Here is a 20,829-nt window from a genome sequence, read left to right on the forward strand (position 1 = left end):
TCCTATGCGCTTTTCCCAGCATTCGCACGTGCGTGGGGCTCGGATGACGGCTATTAGTATACTCATTATCGAGGCCCCTTGCACTGTTATATCATGGAAAATAACGTGGTCGTGGGGCTTGTTTCCCCAGCTGGTGAGAATTATCATGGTCGGCGCTGGAGTGGGGCGGGGGGGGGGGGCCTCCAATTTATTTTCCAAATAAACAAGGAGAGAGAATAATAAAATGTGTATGTATTTACTTCTTCAGAAATTTATTTGTCGATTTACTTATATATCAATACAGTTATTAACTTATTTATTTATTTATTTATCAATCTATTTATATTGATTAATTATTGTATTTTATTCATTTAATTTATTTGTTTTCAGTTTTTTTTCTTTTGTGATATAGAGATTCAGAGGTATCATTTATTTCAATCTATTTTAAATGATTGATTAATCATTTAATTTATTTGTTTTCAGTTTTTTTTTTCTTTTGTGAGATAGAGAGTAAGAGGTATCATTCGTTTTTAATTATTTTTATGTGTGGAAGTTCACTTATTTCAATCTATTTCAATTGATTAATTAATGTATTTAAATATTGATTAATTAATGTATTTATATTTATTCATTAATCATTTAATTTATTTGTTTTCAGTTTTTTTGTAATGTCCAATGCGCTTGTCCCAGCCTTATTCGCCGTGTGTGGGGCTCAGATGACAGCTATTAGTATACTCGTTATCGAGGCCCCTTACACTTGTTATATCATGGAAAATAGCGTGGTCGTGGGTCTTGATTCCCCGGTAAGTGATATCATGCGCGGCGCTGTAGGGGCCCGGGGGGCTCCAATTTATTTTTAAAAAAACAAGGGGAATAATAAAGAAGTGAGTATAAAAACTCTGCATGACAATGGAGTAGGATCCATATGGGCGACTTGTTTTAGGCATGATGTTATCCTTCCAGTTTTCAGAGAAAAATCAACCAGGCCCCTCTCAACCTGACGCCGCCCTCGTGTTGCTAATATTTTGCTTTTAAAGATCTGCTCTCTGAATAACTTTTGATAAATCCGTGAATGATTCATTCATTTGCTAATTTTTTTGGAGTGTTTTCGATGTAACGTTAGGCCTATATATAGTTATTTTTGTTCCATTATCCATCGTAATTTGTATTTGCTAGTTATTTGATAACCTCGTTTTATTCAGCATTTCATTTGAATTATTTTTTTGCGGGGAGGGAGGTGTCATTAATAATTAAATTATATAGTTCTTGTATAATTTCCCCCAATCTTTCACTTGACGTACTGCTGCGAATGAATCCATTTATTCATTCATGTATCATAATCTATATTTATAATCACCTGGATGTAAGAAGTCAATATACATTTTTTTCAAATCGGCTTTCTGCTCTTATTCAATATTGAATCATTCATCTGGCTTCCTGCGTATTATCAATTTGTATTTTTTTCATTCCTTTCATAAATCCCCCCCCCCCCCCCCCCCCGCTTCCCCACTTTTCATTCATTTAAGTTCAGAAAAGAAAACGAATAGGCATATTCATTCGGGGAAAATGTATTAATTTTCTTTTGGTCAATTTTATTATTGCTTGAGGGATATCTACACTATAATTAACTTAATCTATATTTTACTGAGACTTATCCCCCTCCCGGCCCCCACAATTGGGGATAGGCCTATCATTATCTATATTATCTAAGTACGTTTTCTCTTTTACCTAAATATCAATTTATTAATCTTTTATTTTTTTTAAAAGCTTACTATAATACCGTTCATTGATATCCCAGTATTTCTTCAGCTAATTAACCTATCAACTTAAATTATTTTCTCATCCTGCTTTCATTTAATCAATCCACTTGAAGATTGTTTGTAACTGTATTTGATGGCATGGTTTTAAAAATGATGGATTTCGATTGTTTGCTGGTATACATGGTAGTAGGCCTAAAATAACGGCATATCGCATCAAGAAATTATAAAATAAAAAAAATTATTGATCGATCCTCATTTCATTAATTCACCATCCAAATATTGCATTTTTTTTCTTCGCCTATATCATGTATATGGTATTCATTTATTTACTCATTCATACACCCTCGCCCCCGATTTTATTAAAAGATTTAATAATTTCGGAAAAGTGTCTCAATGTGTTCTTATAATTTATTTTCATGCACGAATTATTCTACTATTTCCTTATCTGTGATATTTTTATTTCAGGAGTTTAATGTGTCCCCCAGATTTCGTAGCGGGGGGGGGGGGAGCGCAAATTTGAGAAGACAGTTGGTGGCGCATAGGTCTGTCTGGTTGAATACGTCAGAAAAAAATATACACACAGGTACGGGTTCAGTATTTTTAAAGGGGCAGGGGTACAGCCGTACAGGCCGGTTGGACACATTGCCATTCATGAAATCCCTGGTTGGCCACTCAAAGAGGAAAAGGTAAGTGTTTTTTTTTGTTTGGGGGGGGAGGGCGTTGTGATATGGAAGTTTATGTACATTTTACTTTAATATTTACCAACAAGATAGGCCTACCATGACTATACGGCCGAACTAAACGAGACCGCTAACTGTGAAAAAAAATTAATTATAATCCATGTGTTAAAAGCTATGAATGGAGCACACTTTAATAGTACTTATTAACCCCAAACAACAAACGTTTATTTAATATTTTAATTACTGAACTGAAAATGGTAAAAGGACTTCACAGTGACGCATGAACAGGATATGAAAGAGGAGCGCGAGCTGATTTTTTTTTTCACACTTGAAAATAGGATGCGAATGCAATCGAAGTTCGAGATGAATTTTGTTGATATATATCGACACGAAAAGGTTATGTTTTTAAACACTGCTGACATGTAGTAGTGAGAGAGGGGGGGGGCATCTTGTTCAACACTTAACTTTCCTTGTTGAATTTGATCCATTACAAAGGATAATAATGCATTTTAAATGATTTTAGTATAATTGACGTTTTCCTTGAACCGTTGTGTTCTTTGAATTGATGGGAGCATAAAATTATAGGTCTATAATCGATTGTAATTCTTTTTTATTTGGGAGCAATAATTTTTACCAAAATCCCCATCATCTTGGAGTGTAATGTTTTTTCTTCTTTTTGCCATTTTTTCAAACAAAACCCACAGCACCCCCTACTAAAAGTCGTTCCCAGTGCCCTGCTTGATCGTTTATCGAACATGATTTGCGTGGATATTTTTTTTTATTTCTCTATATTTGAGATTTACATAATTCTTGATTTAATAATCAGATCATGCTTCATAAATTTCTTTGTTTGTAAAATTATATTTCTTGAAGACGAAATGATATCACTGTTGTGTTTAAGTGACATTATTTTGTTACCTTGTCAGTTTCGTCTAATAGTTTCTGGAGGGTAAGAAATTAGCTTTATTTGATTAGCATTATATTTAGGATATATAACCAAAATGATATTGCTTGGTCATGTTGGATTCATCTGTAAATATCAATATTTGACATCGATTTACATGTAGTTTAATTACCACTAACATAGTACCCTGTTGCTAGGCGACATCCAACAATTCTATAGGCGCTGTTTTTCATGCAGTTGCATCATACATACTTAGTTGACAGTGAGGTTACGAATCGTGGCATGTTCTGATATTTTTTTTATATATATATAAAAACACAAATTTAGAATGAGAAATCAGATAAAGCACAAAAGTTTTTCTAATTTATTTTTTCTGTTTTTTTTATATACAAAAACCAAATCAGAACACGTTATTCTCGTTGTGATTTCGTTTTTGTGTTTTCAAAAACCCCAAACTAAGGGGCTGATTTTCGTTTTCGCTTCTTCATGATTGGAACAGAAAAACAAATTATTCATTAGTACCTTAATTGTGCAGGTTACTGGGCAGGTGATAGTGACATTACAATTGATCTTAGCAAGTCATTCATTACATTAATAAGTAGAATACAATTTAATATAATAAACACTAATTAAAGTGTGAGAATGGAAATATTTGATTAGAGAATAGCGAACTTCTTAACCAAAATGCGTGGCAATTAAAAAAATATTTTTTCAGCAAACCTTTAAGAATATTTTTTCTAGTTTCTGCTTTAATTATCATCAACTTTACGTCAGGGTATACTGCCCCCTCTCGGGGTAGGCCTATCGTGTCAATTCATAGACATTTTTTCCCAACACAGCACAAACATGAACGAATAAATGAATAAACCCGGAAATGAATAAGTGAAGCAATACGAAGGAGAACTTTAAATAGTAATGTATTAGGCCCTCTCTCTCTCTCTCTCTCTCTCTATATATATATAAATGTTTCACGTATTGGCTTCAGTGGTAATATAAGGTAACAAAATATAGTTTGTTATATATAATAATATACGGTATAGAGAGAGAGATCAAATCCATACACAAAAAAGAGAAATTAACGATAATTGTTGGTCTAATATCAAATAAAACAAAAAGTTTCATACAAACAAATACATGAATAAAAAAATTAATTTAAAGGAAAAGTCCACCCCAAAAAAATTGATTTGAATAAAAAGAGGTAAATCGAACGATCATAACGCTGGAAATTTCATAAAAATCGGATGCAAAATAAGAAAGTTATAACATTTCGAAATTTAGTTTAATTCAAAATAATAGTTATATATGCACATCTAGGTCGGTATGCAAATGAGGAAACTGATGACGCCACCCACTCACTATTTCTTTAGTATTTTATTATATGAAATATATTTTCCAATTTTCTCCTCATTGTCAAGTGAAACAATGATTAATTCCTCCCTGAACATGTGGAATATATGGTTCATTCACGTTGACCCTTATTGTAAAATCTGTGAAAATTGAAATATTGTATAATTCAAACAATTCAAAAGAAATAGCGAGGGACATCATCAACTGTATCATTTGCTAGCAAATGAGTTGTGCATATCACTGTTTTGTGAAAAATAAGCGAAACTTTAAAATTTCACAACTTTCTTATTTTACATCCGATTTTGATGAAATTTCCAGCGTTATGCGAGTTAGATTTTTCTCTATTTATTATAATCAACATTTTTCTGGGGTGAACTTGACCTTAAAATAAAATATATATTCCTTTTATGTAACAAAAAATAAGGTTATAACACCCTTCAACTACGACTAATTAAAAAAAGGTAAACGATTATTTTTGAATTTAGATTGTATATCTATACTTTCTTCAAATTGTTAAAGTCATTCATGCCTGAATGATCGAGGAATCTTCTGAGGATACCAGGTGAAAGAGTAGATATTCTGAGCTTTACAATGATTGCCGTCATCATTTTGTATATCCACAAGAAGTTACAGAATGAATAAAAATAAATGAAATGTACGAGCCTGTATCAACATAAGACCTAGGCCTACGCACGCCTCTCAGATAACAAAAAATATATATATATTAAAATAAATATATAGATAATAAATAAATAAATGAACTTCCACACATAACAAGAATTAAAAACGAATGATACCTCTGACTCTCTATATACATCACAGAAGAAAAAAAACTGAAAACAAATAAATTAAATGATTAATGAATAAATATAAATACATTAATCAATCAATTAAAATAGATTGATAAATAAATAAATAAATGAACTTCCACACATAAAATTATTAAAAACGAATAATACCTCTGACTCTCTACATCACAAAAGACAAAAAAAAACTGAAAACAAATAAATTAAATGATTAATGTATAAATATAAATACATTAATTAATCAATATAAATACATTAATTAATCAATTAAAATAGATTGAAATGAGTGAACTTCCACACATAGAAATAATTAAAAACGAATGATACCTGTTACTCTCTATATCACAAAAGAAAAAAAACTGAAAACAAATAGATTAAATGATTAATTAATCAATTAAAATAGATTGAAATAAATGATACCTCTGACTCTCTATATCACAAAAGAAAAAAAAACTGAAAACAAATAAATTAAATGATGAATAAAATACATTAATTAATCAATAGAAATAGATTGATAAATAAGTTAATAACTATATTAATATATAAGTAAATTGACAAATAAATTTCTGAAGAAGTAAATACATACACATTTTTATTATTCTCTCTCCTTGTTTATTTGGAAAATAAATTGGAGGCCCTCCCCCCCCCCCCCTCCAGCGCCGCCCATGATAATTCTCACCGGCCGGGGAAACAAGCCCCACGACCATGTTATTTTCCATGATGTAACAGTGCAAGGGGCCTCGATAACGAGTATACTAATAGCCGTCATGCGAGCCCCACGCACGTGCGAATGCTGGGAAAAGCGCATTGGACGGGGCCAGTTTCGCGATTATCTTAGGATGCAAGCTTAATAATATACTTGTGATACAGGCCCCGCTACTGTGTTGGAGTGTCTGAAGTGCCGTAGTGCGGGGCCTCTATAACGATTATAGTATTATACTCGTGAAACAGGCCCCGCGAACGGACATTCTGAGCCATTCAACACAGCAGCGGGGCCTATATCACGAGTATATATAGTGAGCTGAAGTTAGCAACCTAGATATTGAGGTATGATCGATTACAAGTTTTTCTCGAGCGGGGCCTATATCACGATTTTGCCAGATAAAATACCCTTAAAATCTCTTTGAATTGGTATTCTGAGAACAATTTTATCTTCATTTTAATTTATGTCTGTAAGCTAAGACACCCCTATTTTTTAATCAATATCCAATTAGAAACGTGCTTTTATAAAAAGTTTTAAGTTTTATAGCTCTCTCATATCACTCAACCAATGGAAATCCATTCCGCTAGGAGGTGTGGCGAAGGAGTGAGATTGCGTCAATTTATTGACTTCAAATACGCTTGCACTATACGCTTGCGCGTCTTTACTGAGATTCCTTTTTAACAGAAATGGCAATACTCTCATCTTTTTTTTCGAAGTCTATATCGCATCTTTTCAAGCATCATTTCAAAGACGATATTGGTCAAGAAAAGTCTTATGAAATACTTCCTGATTGTACAGGAATAACTTTAAGCAGTAGAGGCGCACGGCCAATATTGGAGACTGTCTCCAATGTGGGAGATTATCTCCAATATCAATTCAGAGACTTTTGTAAAGAATTTGGGTATCCAATTTCAGAGACAGTCTCCAGTTTTGGAGACCAATTTCCTTTGTTTACATTTGCTGCAAAAGGATTACCTTGGCGGCAAATAAAAATGTGATAAGCAGAATCCTCATGAAAAATTACCCTTTTCACCGTCTATAAAAATTCACTGTCTACCTTTGTTTTGATTAGGATTTTTGTTGTCAATCACACACAAAACAAATGGGCTTTTAACCTCAGTAGGCGGTGCTGCACCATCCCGAGTTTGCTCAATCTCGAGATTTTAGCCCGATCAGCCCTCTTCGCGATTAATCTCGAGATTCAAGAAACCCCGTCTGCACCATCCCACAAAGAGCGATTCCTGCTCGAGCGAGGCAACAAGCCCGATATTACGAGCATGCGCACTTTCGGATCTTGGAGTTTCAACGGCCCGCGCTTTTGAATAACTTCCCACGATATGCAAGCAATGTACTCCTTTCACTAGCACTTTCGCCGAATTCAACCGGTGTTAATCCTCTCAGCTCAGCGAGTGAAGAAGTGATGTATTCTTCGTTAAATATGATGGCGGAGTAGGAGGCAACGACAGAGAGAGAGAGAGGGAGAGAAGGAGGAAAGAAATGCTATTTGCTCACATTTTGCGAAGGAATAAGACAACACTGCTGTCAGTGTTGTTATTGAATATGACCATCGTCGATGAGCGCCTCCCCCTTCGGTCTGGTCTCTCCCAAAATCCATTCACTGGTGGGACACCATCGTTGCTTATGAACGCTATTCGCATGTATAAAGTTGACTTTCGCACGTGTTTATGTTTTGACCAAGGCGGAAGTGGAACGCGAATTGCATTATGGACTGACGTCATGAATAAATTACCCCGAGTCCAATCTCGAGTGCGTCTGCACCGACGAATTAGCGGGATAATTCGTAAAATAGCGCGCTATTTTGCAAATAAACCCGAGTTGACTTGGGATTGCAATCTCGAGATTAATCCTACGAACTAGCGCGATAATTGCGTCTGCACCGCCAACTATCTCGAGATTTTTCAGATCGGGATAATTTGCCGGATCAGAAATAGCGCGCTAATTTGAAAACTCGGGATGGTGCAGACGGCCCTAATGAGACAAAATTTTGGGTGGAAAAAATCATGCTTTTGTTGGTGTTGTTTCTTTTGTCCTTCTGCAAAGCAAGTTCCCAATGTGGGAGATTGTCTCCCCAATTGGAGAGAGTCTCCCATATTGGCCGTGTGCCTCTACTGTTAAGGTGTTGTTCTCAATGAATATATCATTTTTTTCTTAATTTTCATGCCAACATTTGGAGTGAATTCACCTAGAAATAATGACGAAATCAATGTCGCGGAGATAAAATAACCCCTACCCTCATTTAAGTTTATTTTATTTTTCTTCAAAGTAACTTGGGCGCAAGCACATCACCCGCGTTGCAATGGCCAGATACGCGATGGGTATGTCTACGCAGCCACTGCTCTGTTGCGTATCATCATAGATACGCAAGATAAAAATTTTAATTTCATCTGAGAGATAAAATGTTATCTCAGAATACCAATTTCATTTTAAGAGATAAAATAAAATATTTTAAAGATAAAGTGACCTCAGAATACCCCCCAGGTCACCAAATCAAATTTGTTCCTTTCAAATTCAGTGCGATATGCACTCATTCAATGAACAAGGTTATGATATAACCTTGTTCTCTGTTGTATCTCCATGTGTGGCAAAATAAGGGGGGCAATGTTTGTCTTATTTTCTCTTTTTCTTTGAGACAAAAGCTTGATTTTTTTACACTGACAGTTTCCATTACACATATTCATCATACAACTTGGCTCTTAAGTAAATTTGATTCTTTAAATTGTTTTTTTTTTTATTATGAATAGAGATTGAAAAATGAAAATTTTCTTGCCATATTACTTTCCACCAATAGAGGGCGTACACAAAAATATGCCAAAAAATCAAGTTTTTGAGCGCTCTGGTGAATACAAAATTATTCCCAAGTTACTAATGAAAAATAAATTGCATCTAAGGAAATTAGTAATTTTGGTCACAAAAGTGATATTTTAATGACGTTTTAAAGTGTGTACTCTGTACAGCATCGGCATACCATAGTCCTACCTGTAGATTCCCCACAGGCAGGATGGTTGCAGTGGACAAGTGGTGATATGTAAAGAATACTTGCTTCAGCGATTTCCAAAACTAAAAGGATTGATTTCAAAATCATGAAAATGTTCTGACCTTTTGATGTTTGACTAGCGCTAGCCAGGACTGGAGAGGGTAAAAATCATTTACTAACGTATGCTTACTCTCCACGGAGCCAGGGATTGCATCCCATTGTGAACCGCCAAAAAAACCTGAAACTCGCACAGAAATGTCTATTTTCCTTGAAAAGATCTAGCCCTTAATCATGTAGATGGGATACAACTTCATTTCTGACATTTCTACGGTATTGATTTCATTTTTAAACAAGAATTAATTCAAAAAACGAAAAATGTTCTGAAAGATGAGGAAAACTTGCCTCCGTGTTTAAATCGCCATCTTGATTTCATTGTCTTTCGCTTGGCGACAGCATGCAAATCGTGTGATTTGTCTGTTGTAACAGAGTTTAAGTTTTGAAGTTTTAATGTTGCGTGACGTGTGCTGTCCTATTCTTCACTTTAATCCGATATTGGTCTGACATAATCCCTTTTTTTTAATTTACTTTAGCTTTTTACTTTATACTGTACTTTACTTATTTTTGATATCTCTAATCTTTAAATGATTTTTATTCATGTATAAATGTGCTTTAAAAGGACATTCTCAATGAAAAACAGCCTTGCTGAATCAAATGTTTCTTTTTATTCCTGTATAGGCCTCAATATGTTGAATAGATAAACAATAAAGGACTTTTAATTTTGTAATTAATCCATCTACCCTGTATTTCCCTGCTCTTCAAGAAGACCACTATGCCACTTTCACAAAGTTGAAAAAAATATGATTACAAAATTGACTCACTAAATATAAACAAGGGGATAAATCAAAATAATAAACTCTTTATGTACTTTTCAAAATAGGAACCTGCTATGGAAAATTATCCAGAATTGTATGTGCTGATTTCCTTTTCCACGAGTAAATAAAGGCAGTTTACAAGTGAGATTTATTTCGTCAGAATCACCTGTGATATAAAATAAATCTCATCCAAAATTGTACACACTGGTTCCCATTTCCACAAGTAAATAAAGACAGTTAACTGATATTTATGTCGTGAGTATATTCTGACGAAGTAAATTCACTCGTAAACTATTTTTATCTTCTCTTCAAAATGGGAACTGACTTTTGCGAATTCTACAAAATACACACTGGTTCCCATTTCCACAAGTAAAGACAGTTTACTTAATGAGATTTATTTTGTCAGTGATGATTATGACGAAATTGTCTCACTAGCAAACTGTCTTCATCTATTCTTCAAAATAGGAACCAGCACGTATAGTACAAAACCATGGAGGATTTTCCAAGAACTCTTGGTGTATTTTACATAATTTTTGGAATTTGAAAATTATCTTAATTATCATTACTTACAATTAATTGATTGAAATAAAACATGAAGAATATTGGATTATTATTTTATCACCTCAAGCGTTAAGATGAGACCAAAATTACGTCTCTACGCCCCCCCCCCCCCCCCCCCCCCCCCCGTATACTGTACCAAAGTTATTCACCTTTGAAATATGAAACGTTAATGCTAAATTTGGGCTGCATGTTCTAACATCTTTGAATATGTGATTATGTCCAGCTCTTAGACCCCTGTTACACATGCGTCGGCTTTCAAAGCCGGCCCCGGAGGCGGCCTCACGCCTGCAATTTGAAGCCGCCTCAAAATCATCAAACCCCTGTTACACATAGTCTCGGGCCCGCAATTTTGCGTCTACACATAGGCCGGCCTCACGTCGCCTTTTCACGAGCTGACGTTGGGGCGCACTTCATGTAAACAAACGCTTAATATTTTCGCGCGGTTTGCAGGTCTTTTTAATTGCATTGGATCTCATCGACATCGCGACCGATCCGTACACATATCTTACCTCCATATTTTGTTTATATAATTGCATTATGAAGGTTAAGAATATCGTAACTATTATTTCTGATCGAAGGAGGGAATTTCGACGTGCTCAAAAAAGGCGATTCCGGGAGTTTGAAGCACGTCGTCGGCGAGTACGGTACTATTTTTTGTTATGTGCTATAACGTTTGCCTGCACCGTGGAAAGGAGTGTGTGGATGAAGGAGCGATCTGGACATTTCTGGGAGAGGATAGTGGAAGGGAGATTCACGGCAAGAGATTTTCGTGAAAATTTCCGTGTGAACAAGTCGACATTTGATTTTCTGTGTGGTGAGCTAGCACCGGCTATTCGTCGCCAAAACACACGATGGCGTAAAGCAGTTTGTGTCAGAAAGAGAGTTGCCATAACTCTGTGGCGTTTATCCACAAACTGCGAGTATCGAACAATCGGGCATCTTTTTGGGGTAGCGAGATGTACCGCCAATGTCATCGTCAACGACACCTGCCTTGTAATTGTACAAGAACTAATGAGAAGATATATTACCTTTCCTTCTGGAGATAGATTACGGGCAACTGTTCAGGGGTTCGAGGACATGGGGTTTCCCCAAGTTGCAGGTGCCATTGATGGAACCCATATCCCTATAATTGGACCTGTTAATTACCATGCTGATTATCATAATCGAAAGGGATGGTACTCTGTCATTCTCCAGGCAGTTTGTGACCATAAGTACATGTTCACAGATATCATGGTAGGATGGCCAGGACGCTGCCACGATGCCCGGGTGCTGGCAAACTCTTCTTTTCACCGAAGAGCGGAAAATGGAGAACTGCTTCCAAATGTACGTTTACTTTTAAATCTAATTTATAAAACTTGAATTAAATTTCATTTTATTATTAAAGATTTAAGCCACAAAAGATTATGATAGACTACAATCATTTAAAATCTCATAGATCTACAAGTCAATAGTAACATGCACATTTCATTTTTTTAAAGGGATAATATAAACAAAGGATTTAAAACAATAAATAAACCTAGAGAAATCAAGCCTAGAATAAGGGTAGATCTTCTTTTAAAATTTCATAAGTAATAATAGGCTACCATTAGTTTGCTCCACCTATTCATCTAAAAACACTGAGGTTTGTGTGATTTTGATATTTCATCAGCAGGGCCATAGCCAGTGTTTGATGTTTGGGGGGCACATACATGTAATTGATCAACGTCCTGGGGAGGGGTCTATAAGGATGGGTGTGTGATCTTGGGGGGGGGGGGGCACGTGCCCCCCCCCCCCCTGGCTACGGGCCTGCATGTTCATCAGCATGATCAATGTGTATTTTAATGAATTAATTTTAATATATATTTTTCTAAACATCTTCATGATATTAAAATAGACCTCTACTTAGTATTGATGTTATTAATATTATTAAATGATTATATTTCATTATTATCATTTTCAATACATTGTTTTTGACCAGATGACAAGAAACATCAATGGCCAAGATGTTCCGCTGATGATACTTGGGGACCCTGCCTACCCACTGCTGCCATGGCTAATGAAAGGTTTTGCCGATAATGGTCGTCTGACTGAAGATCAGACTAACTTTAACTACAGGCTCAGCAGGGCGAGAATGGTCATCGAAGGTAGTTTTGGTAGACTGAAGGGGCGATGGAGATGCTTATTGAAGCGCAATGACAGCGCTCTTGAGAACGTAACTAATATTGTTGGAGCGTGTTGTACCTTGCATAACCTTTGTCAGATGCAGTCCGATGAGCCAGATGACGAGTGGCTTGATGTTGCTCATGAATTACGAGAGTTTCAGCCACCTTGTCCTTTGCCAAATCAAAGGCCTGCACCATCAGCATCTGTAGTGCGTGATGCTCTTGTTCAGTATGTTAGGTAACTTTTTTTATGCATTTCTTCAACCACTGTTAATGATATTCCACAGGTGTAAACAGAGCCTCAAATGAACTCATTCATTCGGTTAGTCAATGACCCCCCCCCCCCCCCCCCAACCCCCGCCCTCATGATTGAAAATGTTATGTAGCCTCTGTTTTGTAATGTAAAACAGTTATCAAGAATAGAGTTTTCTCTCTTGGACATTTCTCTTTGTTTTTCCTTTTTAATTATTAATTTATGTTAATCATTCATAATAGACTATTGAGAAAATGCAAATCTGTTATTTTTTTATAATCCATTTTAAAGTAGATGGTTGGCCTTTTTGTAATGAATAATCTTTTTTTTTTTTAATAATATGCTTTTATTTCACCAAGTCATTTGTTTCATATTTTACTATACAGAGTGATGAAAAAGTAGTAAATTTAAGGTAGGCCTATGGCAGATAAGATTATCAGGGCCAGAAGATTGTCAATTAATTAGAATGATTTTTTTTTCTTCTTTGTATCAGTCTCTTTCCCAATCCATGGATACAGTAAGACTGGGTTTATGTTATTGTCAACCATAGCTGGGGGCTTTAGGTATGCATAGCAGAGGTTAATGTATGCACTGACATAGCAATGCATCTGACCAGTAGCATAGCACACTGCAATCTTCTTTTCATCTTGTGTTTCTTCCCTGTTATGACTGACATAAGTTTAAGTGTTTTAAAACCGAATATTCAAATTCAAATTCATTTGCCTATATGATCTACAAGTGATGAACACATTTTAACCATCTTATCCTGTGCCCATTCAAAAGCCAGTTTTGTGTTATGTTATTTCATTTGAGGTAAAATGCAGTTGTATTGTTATTTTTTCAAGCAAATATAGTGCCAGAAGCATTATTTTTTTTCTTGTTGTCCATGTGACTTTCTTGCTATTTCATCAATGCGATAATTTATATCAATCATTAATCTTAAAAGATGCACTTTAAACTTGACACCAGCATGCCTCATCATGGGAAGATGAATTAATTTTGTTTAGGGTTATGTAGGTCAAAGGACACAGAGGTTAATACACATGAAACATTACCTATTTGTAGTTCTTTTATCATAATATCTTGTACTATTTGCTTCTTGTATTCAATGTGCTAACAAGTATTCATTTGGAGAGGAATTTCAAACAAAGGTTACAGAGGTAAATGTATAATGTATATAAAACAATACCAGATAAACATGATTTATCTTCAAACCCATGTGGATAAGTAGTAATTGCTTGGGGGCAGGCGCAAGTGGTCATTATCTCTTTAGCTATGTGATTATATTGGATTGTATTCAACCACTATGAAATAGCTGTTTTGTACATATATGTCGTTTTTTCTTCTCTAACCACTTTTAGTTCAAAATTGTTAGGTATTTTCTGTGTATATGTTAAATACAACATGCCTCCGATAATGAATAAAAAGAAGAAAAAACATCAAGAATTCAGCTAAGGGTCTATCCTATTATTTCTGTATTATAACACTCTAAAAGCAAACCAATCTAAATTGGAATCAAATGGGGACATATTTGTTTCTATTCTTATTTAGAATAGATTCTATTCATCTTTTTCCTTCAGATTCTCTTCAATTCTGAGAATTTGAATAGAAACTAATATGTCCCCATTTGATTCCTATTCATATTTGATTAGTTTGTTTAGAAAACACATTAAGTACATGTCAGTGGCAGACACAGAAATCTTGGGGGGGGGGTACCCCAGGTGTTATAGTTTGTCTTGTTGATGTCCATTTTTTTCTGGGGGGGGGGGGGCTGGAACATGTATCATTGTCCATTTAACATTGTAGAATCAAAAGGTAATATTTTTTATTTAAAAAAAATTTAAACAAATTATGAAGTATAAAGATACAGAATTTAAACAAAAAGTTTCATAGTACATGTACCAAAAAGGCAATTTAGGTCACTATATTACAACATTATTTTGACTGACATGGGGTGTAATATAGAATTTTGTTGGGCCTGTAAATGCTTAAATATTCCAAGAGGGACTATTTTTCTGCAAAGCATGTAGTGTTTGGAAAATGTGATGTTTTCCAAAGAGGAGAAATTAATACCCGAGATGCCAAGATATGTTATCTTTCAACTCTTGCAAGATGACATATGGCACCTCTATTATTATATTCTCTTAGGATTAAATCACACTTTCCTTGACTCTATAAGCTTTGCAAATACATGTATATATAAGATAGTCTTTTTTGTTAAAGAGCCGATTTGCTTTGAACGATCAAAATAACATCCATATTTTGTTTGCATTGTTTCGCAAATCCCCATGAAAAGCATGCTCAGCCAATCATTTGACTGGATCTAGGTAGACAATGTATTAACAGAGGTAAAGGTATAGGGTTAGGTCACACATGCAATCAGGCAAGAAGACTGGAAATATACCAAACAAATTATTTATTATTCAGAGAATAATGAACACGTACATAAAAAGTAAAACATAAAAGTGCAATATTTGCATAATGCATTCACAAAGTGCAATTTTCTTTACATAGTAACTGAAAAGTTATAAAATATACCACAATTATGTCCTGAGTTTAAATTAGTTGGCACTATCGAAAGGCAGACTTTGGTAACGTTTTATTGCCAATATACAGTTTCTTTCTTAATAAATACAAAGAAAAGGGGGGAAAAGTTTTTGAAAAGTACTGCAAATGCAATGATGACAAACAAAAATGTAGACATGTGTGATAAAATAGCAAATAGACTTTGAAACTTTGTGTGAATGCATATGTATATAACCCATCTTATACATGTAATTGCAAGATAACAAGTACTGACAAAAACAAACAGTTAAAAAATATAATACTTTACACTTTCAAGTTGTGACTCAACTTTCTTTGGCAATATCACATTGGTACAAAATGAGGGTTGGCAGCGTTTGATATAGATCTTATTTAAGAACAATAAAACATAGTCATTTGAAAGGTATGTATATAATAGAAGATCAAAATAAAAATGGAATGTTTATATATATATACTGTATATGTACAAAAGTTCACATGTAGAAATGTGTGCTTAAATAGCAAACAGACTTTGTAACTTTGTGTGAATGCATATACCTGTTTTATACATGTACAGAAATTGCAAGATAACAAGTACTAACAAAAAGAGCAGTTAAAAAATATAATACTTTACACTTTCAAGTTGTGACTCAACTTTCTTTGGCAATATCAAATTGGTACAAAATGAGGGCTGGCAGCATTTGATATAGATCTTATTTAAGAACAATAAAACAGTCATTCGAAAAGGTATGTATATAATAGAAGACAAAATAAAAATGGAATGTTTATATATACTGTAGATGTACAAAAGTTCACATGTAGAAATGTGTGCTTAAATAGCAAATAGACTTTGTAACTTTGTGTGAATGCATATGTATATAACCTGTTTTATACATGTACAGTAATTGCAAGATAACAGGTACTGACAAAAATGAGCAGTAAAAAGATATAATACTTTACACTTTCAAGTTGTGACTCAACTTTCTTTGGCAATATCAAATTGGTACAAAATGAGGGTTGGCAGCGGTTGATATAGATCTTATTTAAGAACAACAATAAAACATAGTCCATTCAAAAGTTATGCATAGAATAGAAGAAAAAATAAAAATGAATGTTTATATACAGATGTACAAAAGTTCCAATAGCAAGTAAATGGTTACTTGATGTAAAAAAGAACTACATAAAAACAAAGTTATATGTTTATAAAAATCTATAAGTGCTAAGAACAAAAAGTACTAACATCTACAATTTACATGTAAATTCCCTTGCCCTTGGCAATGATTCTGGCAGCACTGAGATGGATGGCTAAGTAAAAACAAGGGTTTCAGCATGGCAAGAGTACAGGTGAATGATATGCAGCAACAAGTACTGAGGAAAGAAATTGTGATGAACAAAAATCCTGAAAAGTGTCATCTCATATGACAAATACATGTTTACCACCGTGGGAATTCCAAACACACACACTCCTCCACTTGAAGAATGCATTATGTTTGTAACAATTACAGTGGAGTGTAATCGTGATTGTAGGGCCAGGAATTTGGAGACCGCTCTGGACCGGACTGGGAGTTGTTTCCCTGTTGCTGCCACATTGAAGTTGACGACTGCCGCATACCAGCCATTAAGGCCTGAAGCATTTGGAGTTGATGCTGTCTATCACGTTCTTTTTCTTGCTCTCTATGCTCCCTCTCTTCTCTTCTCCTCCTCTCCTTCTCCTCTAGTTTTTTTTCTTCAGTACGCTGTGCCTTCATTAGGAGCTCACGCTCCCACTCCATTTGGCGCTGCATGAACCGATCCTCCCTAGCATTGAAGGCATTTGTACTGTCCTCCTCCAGTGTCTTTATCTCCTTGGCTATCAGTCCGAAGGACTCCTGCAGCTTTGATTTCTTCCGCTTTTCCCCTGTTATGAAGTAGGTAGTATAAAATACATCGTAAATAAAAAAAAATCAATCAAATGTGATAGCGGTAAGAAAGGTATACAATCATTTTATTTCTTTCAACTTGTTACACACATACTTTTCTGTATTTGACATAAGGCATGCAATATCACACTTCTAATAGCTAATACAACAAATCAAGTGAGAAAACCTTGAGTTGCAAAAAAAAATCATACTGCATGAAAGCAACATCAACGGGATGTAAAAGGCCCCTTTTCTTGAAAATTTGCTGAATCGAATTCAAATATCATATGAACTATAAATAAGCAAATGTATGGAAACAATCTGTTTATATTACCAGTTGCCTTACGTCCATTAGCAGATGATGTTGAAGGTCCCTCTAGATCCTCCGGTGGAAAATTGCCAACTAAAGAAAATGAGGGATAGAAAAGCGATTACAATAAGTGACTACAATAATAAACATTTCATTTTTATGCATAAAATGAAGGGGAACTAATTTTTATGTTGTTATGTGTCACTGAAGTAAAAACATTTTAAAACAAAGGCTAACTTTCAATACATTTTTATTTTAGTAAATTCAAATCAGTTCCTTTCATATTACTCAGTATAAAATGATACATCAAGACAATATAATGATACCAATAATGTTTATTTTAAATGCTCACACTGAGAGGGTAAGAGCCAAAAAGGATTAGTCTTTATAATTACACATGTATATACAAATAAACATGTATATGTGATTACAAATGAAAAAAGGAAGAGGAATCCTTTACCCAATTCTGTTGGTGCTTCCACATCATTTTCCTCCAGTTCATCATCCGTTATACTTCTATCTTCTTCGGCTCCATCCTCCTCCTCCTCTCTCGGCAGTGAATCAGAGTCCACCGAGTCTAGCGACTCAGATTGATCCTCCTCCTCTGGTTGCGACGCCAGAATGGCAACTGGTGCAGTCTCTGGTCTGCCCCCAAAGATCTCCTGCAGTTCGCTATAGAATTTACATGTAATTCTCCCCCTGCCTGATCGATTGTTATTGTCCTCCGTCTTTCGGAAGGACGCTCTTAGTTGTTTAATTTTCCGCTTGATTTGGTCCTCTGCCCTTTCGAACCCCCTTTCTTTCATCAATTGGCATATCTTACGAAATACCGTTTTGTTCCTTACTGTGCCATCCATCTGTTCTTGAATGTTTTTCTCCCGCCAAATATTCAGGAGGCACAGCGTCTCCACATCTTCCCACAGACTCCCTCTCCCTGTTGGTGCCATTTTGATCTAAAATGAGAGAACAAATACAAATACAAATTAATAATGGTAACCACAAAGATTACGATGTGGTAAAATTATTATATAAAATTATGTGTAACATCTATTAATCACCTTTTAGGATTTTTGATCTTGTCAACAACTTCTCTTGTCAGGGGACAGTTGACATGAATATCATCAAAAATTCAAATTTAATGATTCAGATTGATCGACCACCTAGATATATGAAGGCCCTTCTCCCCCTGCTATGTAACATTTGATGATCGATGGACAAATTATTCCGCTAAAGTTCCATATGTACCCATCACTAAAATTGAATAAAACAATTGAAAAATATGGGTATGACTTAGAATGACATAACTAATATAAATAAAGTATACAAAATATGGGAAATCACTTTCTAAAATAACTATCTAGAAATCCATATAGTATACAAAATATGGGAAATAATATTCTAAAAATCTATCAAGTCCATCAAGATAAACTCCTACAGCTCGGCAACTAACACGTGGCCAGCCGCTGATCTCTGAATACCGGTGGAAGAAGAACTTATTCATACTTTATTTACAAGTTTCTTTTGTTATCATATCACGTGTTAATCTGTTAATGTATACAATTTTTAATACAATTTGCTTCTAGTGATAATTTTAGAGACGGTTTAATGATCATTTAGAGATGGTAGGCCTAGAGTGTTAATTATAGAGACAGTTAATACTATAATAGTAAGGTACGCAGAGTCTGTTACAGCTAGGGTTAGGGTTCGCAGACCCCGGCGTCCATCCTAGAGTACGCGGCCTCCTGATGACTTTGGTTGGTTAGGGATAGGACTTCGAAGTTAGAGTTGTGTATATTATTGTACTGTAATCTGTATTAACATTGTTTTATGCACTCACCGCTAGAATCTACTTATTTTAGTCTACTTCTTTTTTGTGGGGATTTTACAGGCAGACACTATTTTATATGTAGATCTAGACCCTACTCATTTGTTTCAATGTCTAGCGACATATTTCATGTCCAATTTCTGACTATGTGCGACTCCGACTGAGTGGATTATTGGCATTTGAAATAATTAATGGCAATTGTCTAGTTTCATGTCTCATGGCCTGGCCTGCCCCTGGCCATGCCTTCAAAATCAAAGTTAAATACTTCATCAAGTTCATGCCTCATGATCATGATGACTTTGTTTGAGGCATAAGATGATGTATTAACTCTGACAGTCTGACTCCGAGTCTGATGATGATGAGTCATAATTTCATAATCATATGAGAAAAATTATGACGGCTCATGATGTATGGCACTCCTGTCCAGGCTATTGTTTTTAGTCTGTCTATTAGTATTGATAAATTATCATCGCCAACAAAAAAATAATGATCATTCTTCAGATGGTGCAATCACAGTAGCGATGTATTTAAAAACATCGAAATAAACAGGAAATGATCAGACGATCGAAAATCATAATTCCCAAACCCACAGAAATATAGGGATGGGACTGAATTACAAGTCACCATCACTCATCAGTTCTGTTCGGAGAAAATACCAGGAATAAACGGTTTAAACTTTTAGCCCACCAGTACAGAATATGTCGTGTCTTAGTGCAGGCTGCTGGATATGAGGAAATTAAAATTTAAAGCAATAAATGATGAAAAACAATGTAATTTTACGCTCGGGGCGAGGCTTACCTATAATATATACTGCATGCCTGGTCCAAATGGCAAAAGCGCGCCCGGCCGATGCATTGTTGATGATGACAGGTCGCGTCACTTCCGCTTATAAGCCGGCGCCGAGTCCACTTTGGTGTTACACCTACCGATTGCGGGACTGAGTCCGGACTCGGGCCGGCCTCAAACCACATCCAGAGGTGGACTGAGTCCACCTGGCCTCAGTCCGGCCTCAGTCCGGCTTTTCAAAAAAAGTTGATGTTACACATACGTCGAGCCGCCTCCGGGGCCGGCCTCAGTCCACTTGCAAACGTATGTGTAACAGGGGTCTTATATTAACCATGATTTAGCAATATGTAATCGCCAAGTTATGTTCACCTATCACTTTTTATAGGCCCGTCCTAGACGGAACGTATATCACGCTCAATGTCCGTCCGTTAACTTTTTCTTGTAAACGCGATAACTTTAGTTTGACTTAACCTAGGCTCATATAAT

At 35.3% G+C, this 20,829-nt stretch overlaps 1 protein-coding gene and 1 long non-coding RNA gene across 3 annotated transcripts; one reads left to right on the forward strand and one right to left on the reverse strand.

Annotated features, from left to right (window-relative positions):
* Positions 1-11,145: 11,145 nt before the first annotated feature.
* On the forward strand, positions 11,146-14,447 carry LOC135156808 (uncharacterized). The gene is made up of 2 exons (XR_010295853.1): positions 11,146-11,930; positions 12,565-14,447. It is a non-coding gene; the product is annotated as an uncharacterized LOC135156808 (long non-coding RNA).
* A 953-nt stretch (positions 14,448-15,400) lies between these two features.
* LOC135156807 (trichohyalin-like) lies at positions 15,401-20,631 on the reverse strand. 2 transcript variants are annotated; one of them, XM_064110354.1, is made up of 4 exons: positions 20,356-20,541; positions 18,193-18,685; positions 17,757-17,825; positions 15,401-17,421 (listed from the first exon to the last, which is right to left on the reverse strand). In XM_064110354.1, exons 2-4 carry the CDS (start codon positions 18,677-18,679, stop codon positions 17,024-17,026), a joined length of 954 nt encoding a protein of 317 aa, XP_063966424.1. In that variant the 5' UTR covers positions 18,680-18,685; positions 20,356-20,541; the 3' UTR covers positions 15,401-17,023. The 2 variants fall into 2 exon arrangements, with proteins under 2 accessions (XP_063966424.1, XP_063966425.1); XM_064110355.1 differs by having other exon boundaries at positions 18,193-20,631.
* Positions 20,632-20,829: the final 198 nt, after the last annotated feature.

The sequence above is a fragment of the Lytechinus pictus genome, chromosome 15 (assembly GCF_037042905.1).
Source record: "Lytechinus pictus isolate F3 Inbred chromosome 15, Lp3.0, whole genome shotgun sequence".
Lineage (NCBI taxonomy): Eukaryota > Metazoa > Echinodermata > Echinoidea > Temnopleuroida > Toxopneustidae > Lytechinus > Lytechinus pictus.